Raw genomic sequence first — 12,013 nt, 5'->3', positions numbered from 1 at the left:
TCCTAAGAGGAGCAGCTGAGGGAGCTGGAGGTCTTTAGTCTGGAGGCTCAGGGGGCACCTTATCACTGTCTACAACAACCTGAGAGGAGACTGTAGCCAAGTGGGGGTCAGCCTCTACTCCCAGGTAACAAGTGACAGGACGAGAACAAAGTAGCACCAAGGGAGGTTTAGATTGGATATTAGGGAAAATTTCTTCACAGAAAGATTTGTAAAGCATTTGAACAGCCCACAGAAGTGGGAGAAAAAACATTCCTGGAAGTGTTCATAAAATGGTGGATAGGGCACGTGGTTTAATGGTGAACATGGTTGTGGTTTAGGGTTAACCATTGGATTTGATGATGTTAAAGGTCTTTTCCAGCCTTAAAATTCTATGATCCTACTAAGCCTTTAAGATCCTCTCTTAGCACATGGTTTTTGGTCATGTATGATAAACGTTCCAGTTCCCAGGCTTAAGAACGCGATGCTGCAAAAGACAGTGCTTTTAGAAAGTTACATCAAGCAGAATGATTGCTTGTGTTGTGTAGGTATGATGACTACGATTATGGAGAAGTGAATCAGCTACTTGAACGCAGCCTGAAGGTTTACATAAAGACAGTGACCTGCTACCCCGAGAGAACCACCAAGCGCATGTACGACAGCTACTGGCGCCAGTTCAAGCACTCGGAGAAGGTATGTGCTCCAAAACCAAAGTGGCTTCACACAGAGCCCTGTGCTCTTTGAAAATTAAAATATGAGGACACCTAAAATGGCAGCATCTGGCACATGAACTGTTTTAAATCAGAGAAAAACAAATGAGAAGCATTCCTTGAGTGTTAGATAGCAGTTTGACAAAAATGCTTCTTAGTGTGCTGGAAATAACTTTTATTGTTATTATTTTGAGTCACTTCTCCATAAAATTGAATGGGCAACTGTAAAAGAAAAGTCAAGATAGTTTACTTTTAAAAAGTTTTAAAGATAAACTTGAGAATGCAGAAGTGATCAACTATGCCAATACTTGGGATTTGGAGATCAAGAAATACCTAAACTCATATATATATATATATTTTATAGTGGTTTTCAGCAATAAAAATGTCAACGTGCTTTCAGATATCATATTAAATGCTTCCTGAGAAGGGCCTTCTAGCTTATCAGGCATGGAAACTGTACCTTATTCTGTTCTCCTATATAATGGTCCCAGGTGGTAGTAAGGATAACCAAATATAATTTGAAAGAACTAACATTAGGATACAAAAAAATATTTAAGGTTGGCTTCTCAGATGGAAGATTGCTTGAAGCAGCAATCTTGTTTGTTGTCCTGACAACACCCTGGGATGTTGTCCATATTGGCATCACTACACAGCTGTTTCTAGAGGAACTGTAGTCCTGCAGCAGGGTACAGGGAGAAATGGCAAAGTTTTCTTGCAGCTATACTTTACTAAAGGTTAGAATTTTCAGCCTGAATGAATAAACCATGTTGCATTCAGAGGTGAGCTAAATGGCTGATGCAATTTTTTACAGGTTCATGTCAATCTACTTCTGATGGAAGCTCGGATGCAAGCCGAACTTCTGTATGCCCTTCGTGCCATAACTCGTCACTTAACCTGAAGCACTCGCTGGCCAGGAGTACAGGGCTTTTACTGAGTATGTAAAGACCTTTTGAAATAGATACACACTAGAAGCTGTTTGTGATGTAGCATCAGGTTATTCAATTCTCTAGTGTCAAAGTTTAGCCGTGCTTCTTGGCGGCTGTAATGTGCAATGACGTGTTTTATTTTCTTGATGCTTAACATTACTAATGATAACAAAAGTAACACTGAGGAGCGCTACTCTGCATTGTTTCCGGCTGGGTTTCTGCACAGCAGTCAGAATCCTGGAACTGGTTTTATTGTATCCAATCCTAGCGCTTTGTTCTTTAGGCACTGGAGTGAAGTGCTTAGAGACTTCTTTTTCCAAGCAATCATTTTTCAGATGAGTGGAGTCCAGCAGAAGATCAGTTCTGCCTGTCCTGAGAACGTCCCACCACGTCGTGACTCGCGACAGAGACACGCGGGCTGTGCTGCATCGAATCGCCCACTGGATTCTCCTGTGTGTCCCGGAGACTGCTGCCAGTCACTGTCTTACTACAGCAATTGGAGGTGATGCAAGATGTGGATGCAAACATCAAGCACACTTTAATGTGAAATTAATCTTGATAAATCTTACAGCATGCTACTGAAGTGCAAAATTCATTCACGCTTTGTCGTGCCCCTTCGCAAGGAGAAGAGGCCTCACGATTTGCCATTTCAGCCACACTTACTGTGTTTCAATCATGCATAGTCTTGTTTTACTGACAGTCACCCTCAGTTGTCCTGACAACATCCATGCTCATCACGTGTTGCAATTTGTTTAGTTGGCACCTATAAAATTAATACACAGGCTGACCAAAAATAGGGTTGTGGGGTTTTTTGCACTCTCTTCTTTATCAATGTTTTAAATAAGGAAAGTAAAGGAAGGCTAGTATATCTATTCTTTCATATTGGATGTATAGAAATTATTTCCCATAACTTTTTCATAGCATGAAATTGTAATATTCAAAGTTTTAAAAGTTTCTATGCATTAGTGTGAGTGAACAAAAGAAAAGTGCAATATTTAAAAAGAAAGCAAGCTTTTTTCCCTGACATGCCACTGCTAAAGTGTCCTTCTTATATAGCCATAAAGAAATTTTAAAACCAAATTTCTTTAATGTCTAAGGCCTAGCAGTTTTGTTTTAGCTTTTATGGCTTAAGACAACTTGATACTGAGATGCCAAAGCATCCCCAAAACAAAGCATTTTTGGACAACCAGTAATATTGGGGAAGGGAAGAAATAAGCTGCCAAAAATGTCACACTTTTGTGCTGTTTTCTGTTGCTTTTGACTAATTTTTGAGAGCACAAAATGTTGATATTTATAGCTTTATTTTGTATTGCATTTAATGCACCAGTGAAGTGCCTAAAGAGATGCTTAAACTTACCCAGTAGAACACAAGTTAACTGCTTCAAATTTGTCTGTTGGTTTGGACTTTTCACATTTCTTTTGAGGAGGGTGACCTTTATTTCTGTGGTATACATTCAAAACTAACTAGACAGGTTTATTTTTAATGTTCTGTTGGATTGCAGTAGTTAATGCAGGACTTTTTTTTTATTGGTGATTGCAGAATAGTTAGAAAAAAAATACTACCAGTCATATTTTGACACTTTCTATTTACAAAACCATGGACCAGTACTCTACTAAAGTTAGTTTTCTCTTTTCTTCCTTTTCATGATCCTTGCTTTGACTTTGCATGTTGTTTTTTCTGCTTTATCTGTCCGTTCCAGATTGGAAAGCCCAATGATTGTACACTTTTCTGCACTTTCAGACTGCAGACTGCATGTGAAAACCTTTTGAAGAAAAAAATCAGTAATTAATTTTTTTTAAGTGTCATGTTGGCTATTTAGAAAACTACCCAACAGACAGCACTGGTCTGTCTGCTAGAGAGCATTGGGTAGAACATCAGATTTACTTATCTTGTATAGCTAACAGCAAAGATTTCTCAGAAATACTGAGATGTTCTTGTGTGTGAACTTAGATTTACTTTCTAAATTGTTATGATCCTTTTCCCCCCTCTTGTGATTGTAGTGGCCGTACCTAATGGCTTCTGCTGAGAGGAGTTTTCATGCAATACTTCTGGTTTTTTTCAAGTGATGGGAACTGTTCAGTACTACTTTAAATTTCTTTGCGTTGAAAAGTCAAGTAGTCCTCAAGAAGCACAGTTGAGCTCTGGAAAGGAGGTGAAACTAGATTGGGATAACTAATATGATGGTTTGTTTCCCCTCAGAAATGCAAAGACTTCTGGAGTAGGTTGAGTTTTACATTTGGAAACATGAGTGCCTTTACTTCTTTCCTTATGAAATATACTTGCCAGCTCAAATGCCTTCATGGGCAAAGTACATGAGCAGATTTGAAATACAGAAACCATAAATGGATTGCTTCATAAAACTTGTAGTAAACCAGTGTTTTGTTTTGGTTTTTTAAGTGCCATATCAAGTCCCATATGGCCTGCAAGACATTCCATCACAGGAAATGTCATTGTAAAACTAGTTTGCTATTTCTGTTTTTTTTCTTTAATATTACATGCAAACTTGAAACATCTGGAAATGTTTTCCACGTGGCATTTTTTTGAAAGTATTGCATTTACAGTGCAACAATTTATAGCCTAGTTTTTATACACAAATTTGGGATTTTTAATAGATGTTTGCTCAGAAATAGGTGTTTAAAGTCAGACAATGCTGCCATACACTTCATGTGTGCTTTAGGTTCACACTGTGCCAGGTTTTAATGTGCAAGTGTTCTTGGAATTTTTTTGCATTTTTAAAGCATGCATGAATGTGAATCTTCACACTTTGTTCATTAATATTTTTCTTAAGGGTACCATAATGATTGGAAGTGTAGATCCTCTCCCTCTGTGTTCCTTCATTGGAATTGGTAATTACCAGCATTCATGTTAGTCCACAAAATCCCAGCCGTGACCAACATAAAAACAAAGTGTACAGTCTCCTGTCTGCTGAAGAGAAAGCCTGATAGGTACAAATTAACCAGCTAGCACAGGGAACACTGTGAGTAGGGAACAGAGCTTTTGAGCATGAACAGCTTCTTATCATTGCAGAGTCACTTAAAACTTGTGTGTTGCTGTAGAGTATGTCCTTGCTCTATTTTTTTGGTAATGAAGAGAAGTGAAAAAGGTGCCAACTGGAGAAAGCATTTGCATTTCCCAGAACACTCTACCCACAGCTGAATTTCATGAGAGTATCATTATACAAGAACAGAAATAATCATTAAAACAGAAATAATAATTTTAAAATTGGGCGCAGTTTGTGCAGATAGCTACTACAGCTAGTGCTGTGGTGTCCTATGAGAATTTTGGTGAGCTGTAGATGGATTTATTTTCATCAAGGCTGAACTGAAACATATATCCTTTGTCCTAAAGCCTTCATTAAAATGAAAATCACAGAATCGTAAAATCTGGAGTTGGAAGAGGCCCACAAGAGGCCCAGCTCCTGACCCTGCACAGGACAGGCCCAAGAGTCATACCATATGCTTGACAGCGTTGTCCAAACACTTCTTGAACTCTGTCAGACTTCTCTGGGGAGCCTGTTCCAGTGCCCAACCACCCTCTGGGGGAACAAACTTTTCCTAATGTCCAACCTGAACCTCCCCTGACACAACTTCAGGCCATTCTCTCCAGTCCTGTCACTGGTCACCAAAGAGATCAGTGCCTGCCCCTCTTCTTCCCTCTCAAAGGAGTTATAACTACAGTGAGGTCTCCCCTCAGTCTCCTCCAGGCTGAACAGACCAAGTGCCCTCAGCCACTCCTCATGTGGCTTCCCCTCAAAGCCCTTCACATCCTTGTTGCCCTTCTTTGGATGCTCCCTAATAGTTTCATATCTTGCATATTGTGGCACCCAACGCAGCGCACAGCACTCGAGGTGAGGCTGCCCCAGTGCAGAGCACAGTGGGACAATCCCCTCCCTTGCCCAACACCTTGATCCTTGAAAAGGATTTACTTCAGTTGTAAGAGTTAAAGAATTGCCACTATCAGCTCTTCCTATGTATTAAAAAAAAGCTTTAAGGACAGGAAAGTCAGTGCTTGTAAACAATTACAAATGTAAGTATAAATTTAGAACAGATCAGAAGAGAACAAAAAGGAAGACATTTTGTTGCTGTATTATTTGAGTGCAGAAAATCAAAGCACCAGATTTTTCAAGTGTGTTTTTGTTTGTAGTGCTACTGATATTTTCATGGGATTTGAGAAGACCAGCTAGCTGCCTAAATTTCAGTGGGGATTTAAGCACCCAGGCACTCAGCAAAATCCTAGAAAATGCCCATTTGAATGTTTGAGTCAGATTTTAAAGAAACTGAATCACCTAAATAAAATAGAATAAAATTAATTTCCATAGAGACTAAAGGAATAATATATACCAGATCCATGTGATTCACAGTGATTGTTAATGAAATGAGTTGTTTTGGGGACCTAATGTAGACTTAGAGAAATCTCTCCTAAAGCAGTTAAACTGTAAGCCACTGCTCTTGCAGAACAGGTTCTCAATGTTTCTCATGCATGTGTGTTTTCCATGAACATAGGCATACATTTCAGGCTCATGATCCAGAATTTGGACTCCCTTTTAGAAGAGCTGGGTTGTTTAGGCTCTACTTGCAGAAAACATTCATTGGTGGGAGTAAGTGGATAACATGTGCCTGAACCAAACATTTTTGGATCAAAAGAAATACCCCAAATCTTCTTGATCTCAAGTGATGTTCTTTCAGTTACTTTCTGTATGTTTGGATCCTTCTCCCATAAATAAGGGGTGATGTTGCACAAAACAAAAGAGGGAGTGGATTTGTTGTAAATGAACTTTGCCAGAGCAGATCTGACTATAAAGCTGTAAGATTTAGTTGCTGTTAGCAGTCATTCCAAGAGCTGGACAAAATGTCAGTTTTCATTACCTGAACTTCAGGTTTACAGTTCCTCATGTCCCCCAGCACTATGTCTGTCTGAAAAGATGCATCCACCAGCTTTCCTATATTTAGGAATTGTAAGTGAAATATTTTATCTCCAAATGAAAATTAATATAGTATTTCATACCTACTGCGTAGATTACAGGTGTGAGAGATGGAGAGAGCACAGTAGTATGAGGAAACTTCAGGAGCATCTTGATCAGTGTTAATTTATTCCTTAGAGCACATTTCCTGGCAGGTGGTCGTGCTGCTGCTCCCCCAGTCTGCATCAGGTCTCTCTTGCAGATATTTAATCCTTTGCTGCTCATCAGGGGAAAAATTGTCATTTTCCAACCTGCCACCACCCCTGTCCTGCATCAAGTGCTTCCTGTTTTCCCAATTCCCAACCCCAAGCAGCCTCCCAGATGCAGGGACAACCTCCCAGCCTTAACCTTGAAAACAAGGTTCCTCTGTCACTGACTGTTGGTAAGGGCAGAGGCTCATTCTCGCATTTAGAGACACTTAATTGCCGTAGTAGATTGTTTCTGGACAGGAAAATGCTAAATGTGGTTCAAAAGGATGAAACTCAGTATTTGCTTAGTAGTGTGTCAAAGAGTTACAGAGTCAAAGAGTGTGTCTGGAGTTACAGTAAAAAATGCAGTGGATTCACTAAGGAAATTCTTTCTTTGGTGAAACGCCCCATGCTTGAGCTATCAGCTGTGCAGGTTTCTCAGAGGGACATCTAACAGGGAATTTGAGGTCCCTTTCTGCCAAGCAGGCTTACAGGGCCACCTGACTGGCAGTCCCTTGGGTGCTTTGCAGCCGGGCAGACTGCATCCAGCCTCTGAAACAAGTGGATTTGGGTTTTTCATTTATCTATGGGTAAAAATCCAAATGCATGTTGTGGAGCAGCTGCTGGAGACAGAGTTGGGTGTTCCTAGGGTACTGAATATCATCAGGCTTGTGGAAAATAGAAACTTTGTTCCTGACAGTAGTTAGAGGTACTGGAGATGCCAATTGTTACACTAACTGTGGGGAGCAAGCCAGTCTGTCAGCACTGGGAGGCACAGGCACTCCAAGGGGACACGGCCAGCTCAGGAGGAGTTGAGGGATTGGTCAGCTGAAGAAAATTCCCTGATGTTGAGGGAAGTTGTCTAAGAGGTTCTTTTGTGTGCCTGTGCATAGGGGAGGTGGTGGAGGATGCCTCCTTCCACAGTGTCCGGAAGGCTTCTTTGGGAACAGAGCTGGGACCCTTTCCTTACTCCAGAGATGGAGTAGGGGAAGGGAACCATTCTGCCCAAGAAAAACTTGCTGCTGTTGAATTGCATTTTCACATCCCCATCAGCCCTTTGAAGGGAGTTTTGATGCAAAATGGGTCAATCACCAAGCATTGTGTCTCCAGCTGAGGAGTCTGGGCGGCAGCAACAGCAGCAGCTCCAAACACCAACAGTCCAAAACTGTGTCTCATTCCTCACTTCATGCTCATGTCGTGCCACCAGACCCAAACCTTTTCCCTCCAGCCCAGCTGCCATGTGCCCAGGTGGCTGCAGGAGCAGCCTGCTCATGGTGGTGGGTGATGTGGCCACTTTTAGGGGGAAAATAATAATATGTAGGCTACAACCCTTGGACTCTGCTAGGCAGTGCAGTCAGAGGTCTTTTCACTACTGCGACCAGAACTGGATATGAACTGTAGCTTAAAAAAATAGGAATTTTGCAAACTTGAAATCTCTGGATTTTACCCTTTTCTCCTTTTGCTGGAAAGCCACACGATGAATGTATATGCTTTACCTTTCTATCCGACAAAACTGAAAATCAGACTGCCAACTCCTTGTTTTGTATTAGCCTTTTTTTAAAAAAAAAAAAAGGAAAGTTTGTGAGCAATATATGTAGCATGCTGTGAACGTCTGTTTTGATCTTTATAGTTACTCTTTAATCCATCAGTATTAACACCAGTTCTTTTTTGTGTTCCCCTTGGTACTTCGTATGCAGTGTAAGCAGAAGCTGTGATCGGCTTTGCAGTCCTGTGCCATGTTACTGTAACTCCTTGATTTTTTAGGAAGCACCTGACTGTGGGCCACCCTGGGGCAGGTAGCGTGCCCGAACACGACTGCCACTCTCGGTCTCTTGTACTATGTATAGTTCTAAGTAGAATAAGCTTTTTAACAGAATATTGATGCGGTTATTGATGAGTCACGCAGGCTGCAAGTGTCTGGTGTGTGAGAGTCTTTGTATTTATAGTTGTTGGGGTTTGGGTTTTTTTGTTTTGTTGTTTTGTTTGTTTTCTTTTTTTTTAATTCATAAAGTAGCAAACTTGATAAACATAGCCACTTTAAACTGCTCTTGCTAAACAGACCCTGCTGTAGATATGATACCACTGTAGATACAGGGAGAAGCACCAGCTGACCTCTCTTGACTGTGGGAGCCAAGCCCCTCTCTGCACAAAGCAGGAGCCACACAGCCACCCTGTGTGTGACCCAAACACAGCCAGGGCTGGGGCCTGGGGTCTGTTTCAGCCCCCTGTACCCCTGAGCCTGCTGCAGGCTGCCTCCCACACTCTGCTCACCAGTGCATGGGGCATGCACGAGCTCACTGGCATGAGAGGGATGGACAGAGCAGCTGCTGGACCACAAACATGGTCATGGCACTTCTGCAGCCAAAAAGCTTCCAAGCCTCTCTCGAGTGCAAACATTAGCCCCTGATTTGCTGACTGCAGAGCCTGGCACATGGGGGTGAGAAGCAGCACTGGCTCCCTGTTGGCAGCCATGGGTCTGAGCCCCCTAGGCTGGGGCAGCAGGCAGGGCAGCGCCGTGCCCAGAGAGGGGCATTTCACTGCATCTCCCACCTGTGACCCTCTGGACAGGGGGTGGATTGTGCCCAGCCCAGCAGCTGTCAGCTCCTGCCTCCCTGTGCTGCGGCCGCGCGGGCATTTGGGACGGAGGGCTAAGGACAGAGCTCTGACACTGTAGCTCCCTGCCACCACCAGGAAGGGAGGAAGTGCGGCAGCTCTGTGGGTCCCACAGTCCCTGCAGCATCTCCTGTGGGCAGTGGCACATCTCCTGTCCTGCTCCCAGGTCACCACCTATCCTGAGCCCCAGGGATACGCCAGGGCTCCTTGCTTTCATGGGAGGTTTGCCTGCAAGGTGAGGCAGCTGCTAGGAGCTCACTGTGGGTTCCCACAGCAGCTTTTATCATTTCTTTCCTGTTGTTGCTGGTTGGGTTTGTTGGTTTTTTTTTCTTTTTTTTTTGAAAGGACAGACTGACCTAGTGGGATGGAATTTTTTGTGTGTGACTTTTGTTAGTTTTTAAGTTACCTGACTTGAATTTATCTGAACAGATGCAGAAGGAACTTTCTTTTTTTTTGTGAGTTAAGAGACAAAAATGCATTTTTAAACAAAGGAATCATGTATTAACATTTTAACAGCAATTCATAAATCTGCACTTTTTATGAGGTTTTGAAAAATCTATTTATAGGTACGGAACAATGGGGTTTGTTTAAAACTGTATCGCATTTATACTTGCTGAAATTACTTTCATTGTTATCAGTAGGAATTTCATTGGTTAAATAAAATGGATAAAACCTGACTCCTGCTTGAGCCATCATTTGCCACATGCTGGGGAACACATCTCTAGAGCAGAACATCCTGTGTTTTGGGAAAATCCAGTCCTCAAAGTGTCCTTCCTCTCCATGCCTTTGTAGTGGGTTTTAATTTATGTATCATTCAATACAGAGATTATTTAATCCCTCTTCCAGGGAGACCTGGACAAACCCCAGAGCAGAAGTGGGTGAGAGCCATAAAAACAGGAACGGTGAGAGGAAATGTGTGCTGAGGGTGCTGGCTCAGGGCAGTGCCAACCTTACCTGGCAGCCAAATTGTCCCCGAGTCCCCAAACCCTGCCCCATCTATCCCCAGAGAAGGGTGACTTAGTGCTGAGGGATCACCAGGGAAGTTTGTCCTGGGGGAGATGATCACTTCCCTAAGAAAAACTAAACTAGTTAACACGAGCTGCAGACCTGGGATATTTTGGGTGTAGCTTTGCTTCCAGCTGCAGGATGCACACATCACAATAAGATAAATACATGTATGTATATAAATATCTGCACATATATAAAGTGCTTATTTATTTGCTTTCAGTGGGAGTTCCAAAACTCTGAGAATATCCGTTGTCTTAGGTCCAGGTCCCTGGTACAGGTGGTGTGGCTGTCACCTCCAGTCACAGAGGGACTGGGAGGGGCACCATGTCACCAGCACCATCCTGAAAAGGATAAAAATCTTGTAGCATTCCTCAAAGCCAAGGGCTGCTGTGGAATTCCTGCTTTAGCCCTTAGAAGTCCTAGAACATGCATGATCAGTAGGGCAGGACAGTGCCACCCCCAAGTGAGCCCTGCCCTGATTCTGGTCCCTGCTCACACCCTGTCTGTGGTGTGAGTGCTCAGATGGGGTACCCAGCACAGGAGAGGACAGCCCTGCTCCCCCACACCCCATCCTCACCTCTCCAGCTGGTTTCCCACAGGAAATTCAGAGCCAAAAACATTTGTGTGTTGGTGATTCCCCAAGACCTCTTTGCCCATCCTCCTGGGCCGCCACTCTGCTGCCATCTATCCCCCTGTGCCCCCTGTGCCACTCTGGACACCACAGGGTGGTGGCAGACCAGGGACCATGTCACAGGGATGCTCATGTGCCCACACTGACTGGCTGTGGGACAATCTCCCCGCAGCCCATGGTGACAGCTGTGGGATGTCCCTGGGACCTGGCAAAGGGCCATGGCTGAGATAAAGGTAGGCAGCCCTGCCATGGGCAGCACATCCCTGGGGAGACACCTGGCTGGGCTGACCCCACGCCTCACCAGGTTCCTCCCTCCTCAGGGAGCACAGGGGGATGCCCTGGTGTGCCCCAAGGCCATCAGCCTGGAGTGTGGGCACCCCCAGCCTCCTGGCTGGAGCCAAGGAGCCACGAGCATGCCAGGGTGGCTGGCAGAGTGGTGTGCCACTGCCCATGGACACTGCCTGCCCACTCATGGCCCAAGGAAGCCCACAGCTGCAGGGCTGGATTTCCACTTCTGCTGGGATCTCCTTTGCTTCTTCCCAGCATCACCTCATGCTCCTTGTGCCATAGCATGGGGGAGAAATGGTGACCAGCCTCAGATCCTGTACAGAGCCATCAGTGGATCTGTTCTCCCAAGTGTACATTAACTGAAGTGCACCCACCTGCACCACTTCATTTCTGCACTACATGCTTAATTAGACCAAATTTTATGCAATGTGGGCGTCATGAAAACTCCCCCCAGAAGCTTTTAGTTGGATTATGATGGAGTTATCTGGTGAGGCACCTGGGCAGAGGACCAGAGGCTCTACAAACGCAAGCTGGAATTACATAGATTTTAAATAACATCATTCATCAGGCCAATGAGCTCATGGAAACATTGATTTTTTGTAAGCTTTTCAATACATAAGGAAGATGGTCACTGCATTTGTATTCCCTGCTAAATTAAAACCCTCCTCATCTTCCATGAGTGTTTTTTTCCCTCAGCCTTTTCTAAGGCCCT

The 12,013-nt window shown here is 43.6% G+C and overlaps 1 protein-coding gene across 2 annotated transcripts in view; it reads left to right on the top strand.

The window, feature by feature from the left end:
- SESN3 (sestrin 3) overlaps positions 1-10,019 on the top strand; it is a 44,844-nt gene extending 34,825 nt beyond the window's left edge. The window contains exons 9-11 of one of the 2 annotated variants that reach the window (XM_058825504.1): positions 525-669; positions 1,498-1,620; positions 1,934-10,019. In XM_058825504.1, coding sequence (XP_058681487.1) covers positions 525-669; positions 1,498-1,584 — 232 coding nt within the window. In that variant the 3' untranslated portion in view covers positions 1,585-1,620; positions 1,934-10,019. Of the gene's footprint in view, positions 1-524; positions 670-1,497 lie in introns of both variants that reach the window. The other variant, XM_058825503.1, reaches the window with a different exon arrangement.
- The last annotated feature ends 1,994 nt before the right edge of the window (positions 10,020-12,013 follow it).

The sequence above is a fragment of the Ammospiza caudacuta genome, chromosome 2 (assembly GCF_027887145.1).
Source record: "Ammospiza caudacuta isolate bAmmCau1 chromosome 2, bAmmCau1.pri, whole genome shotgun sequence".
NCBI lineage: Eukaryota > Metazoa > Chordata > Aves > Passeriformes > Passerellidae > Ammospiza > Ammospiza caudacuta.
This window is presented reverse-complemented; position numbering and strand designations above follow the sequence as displayed.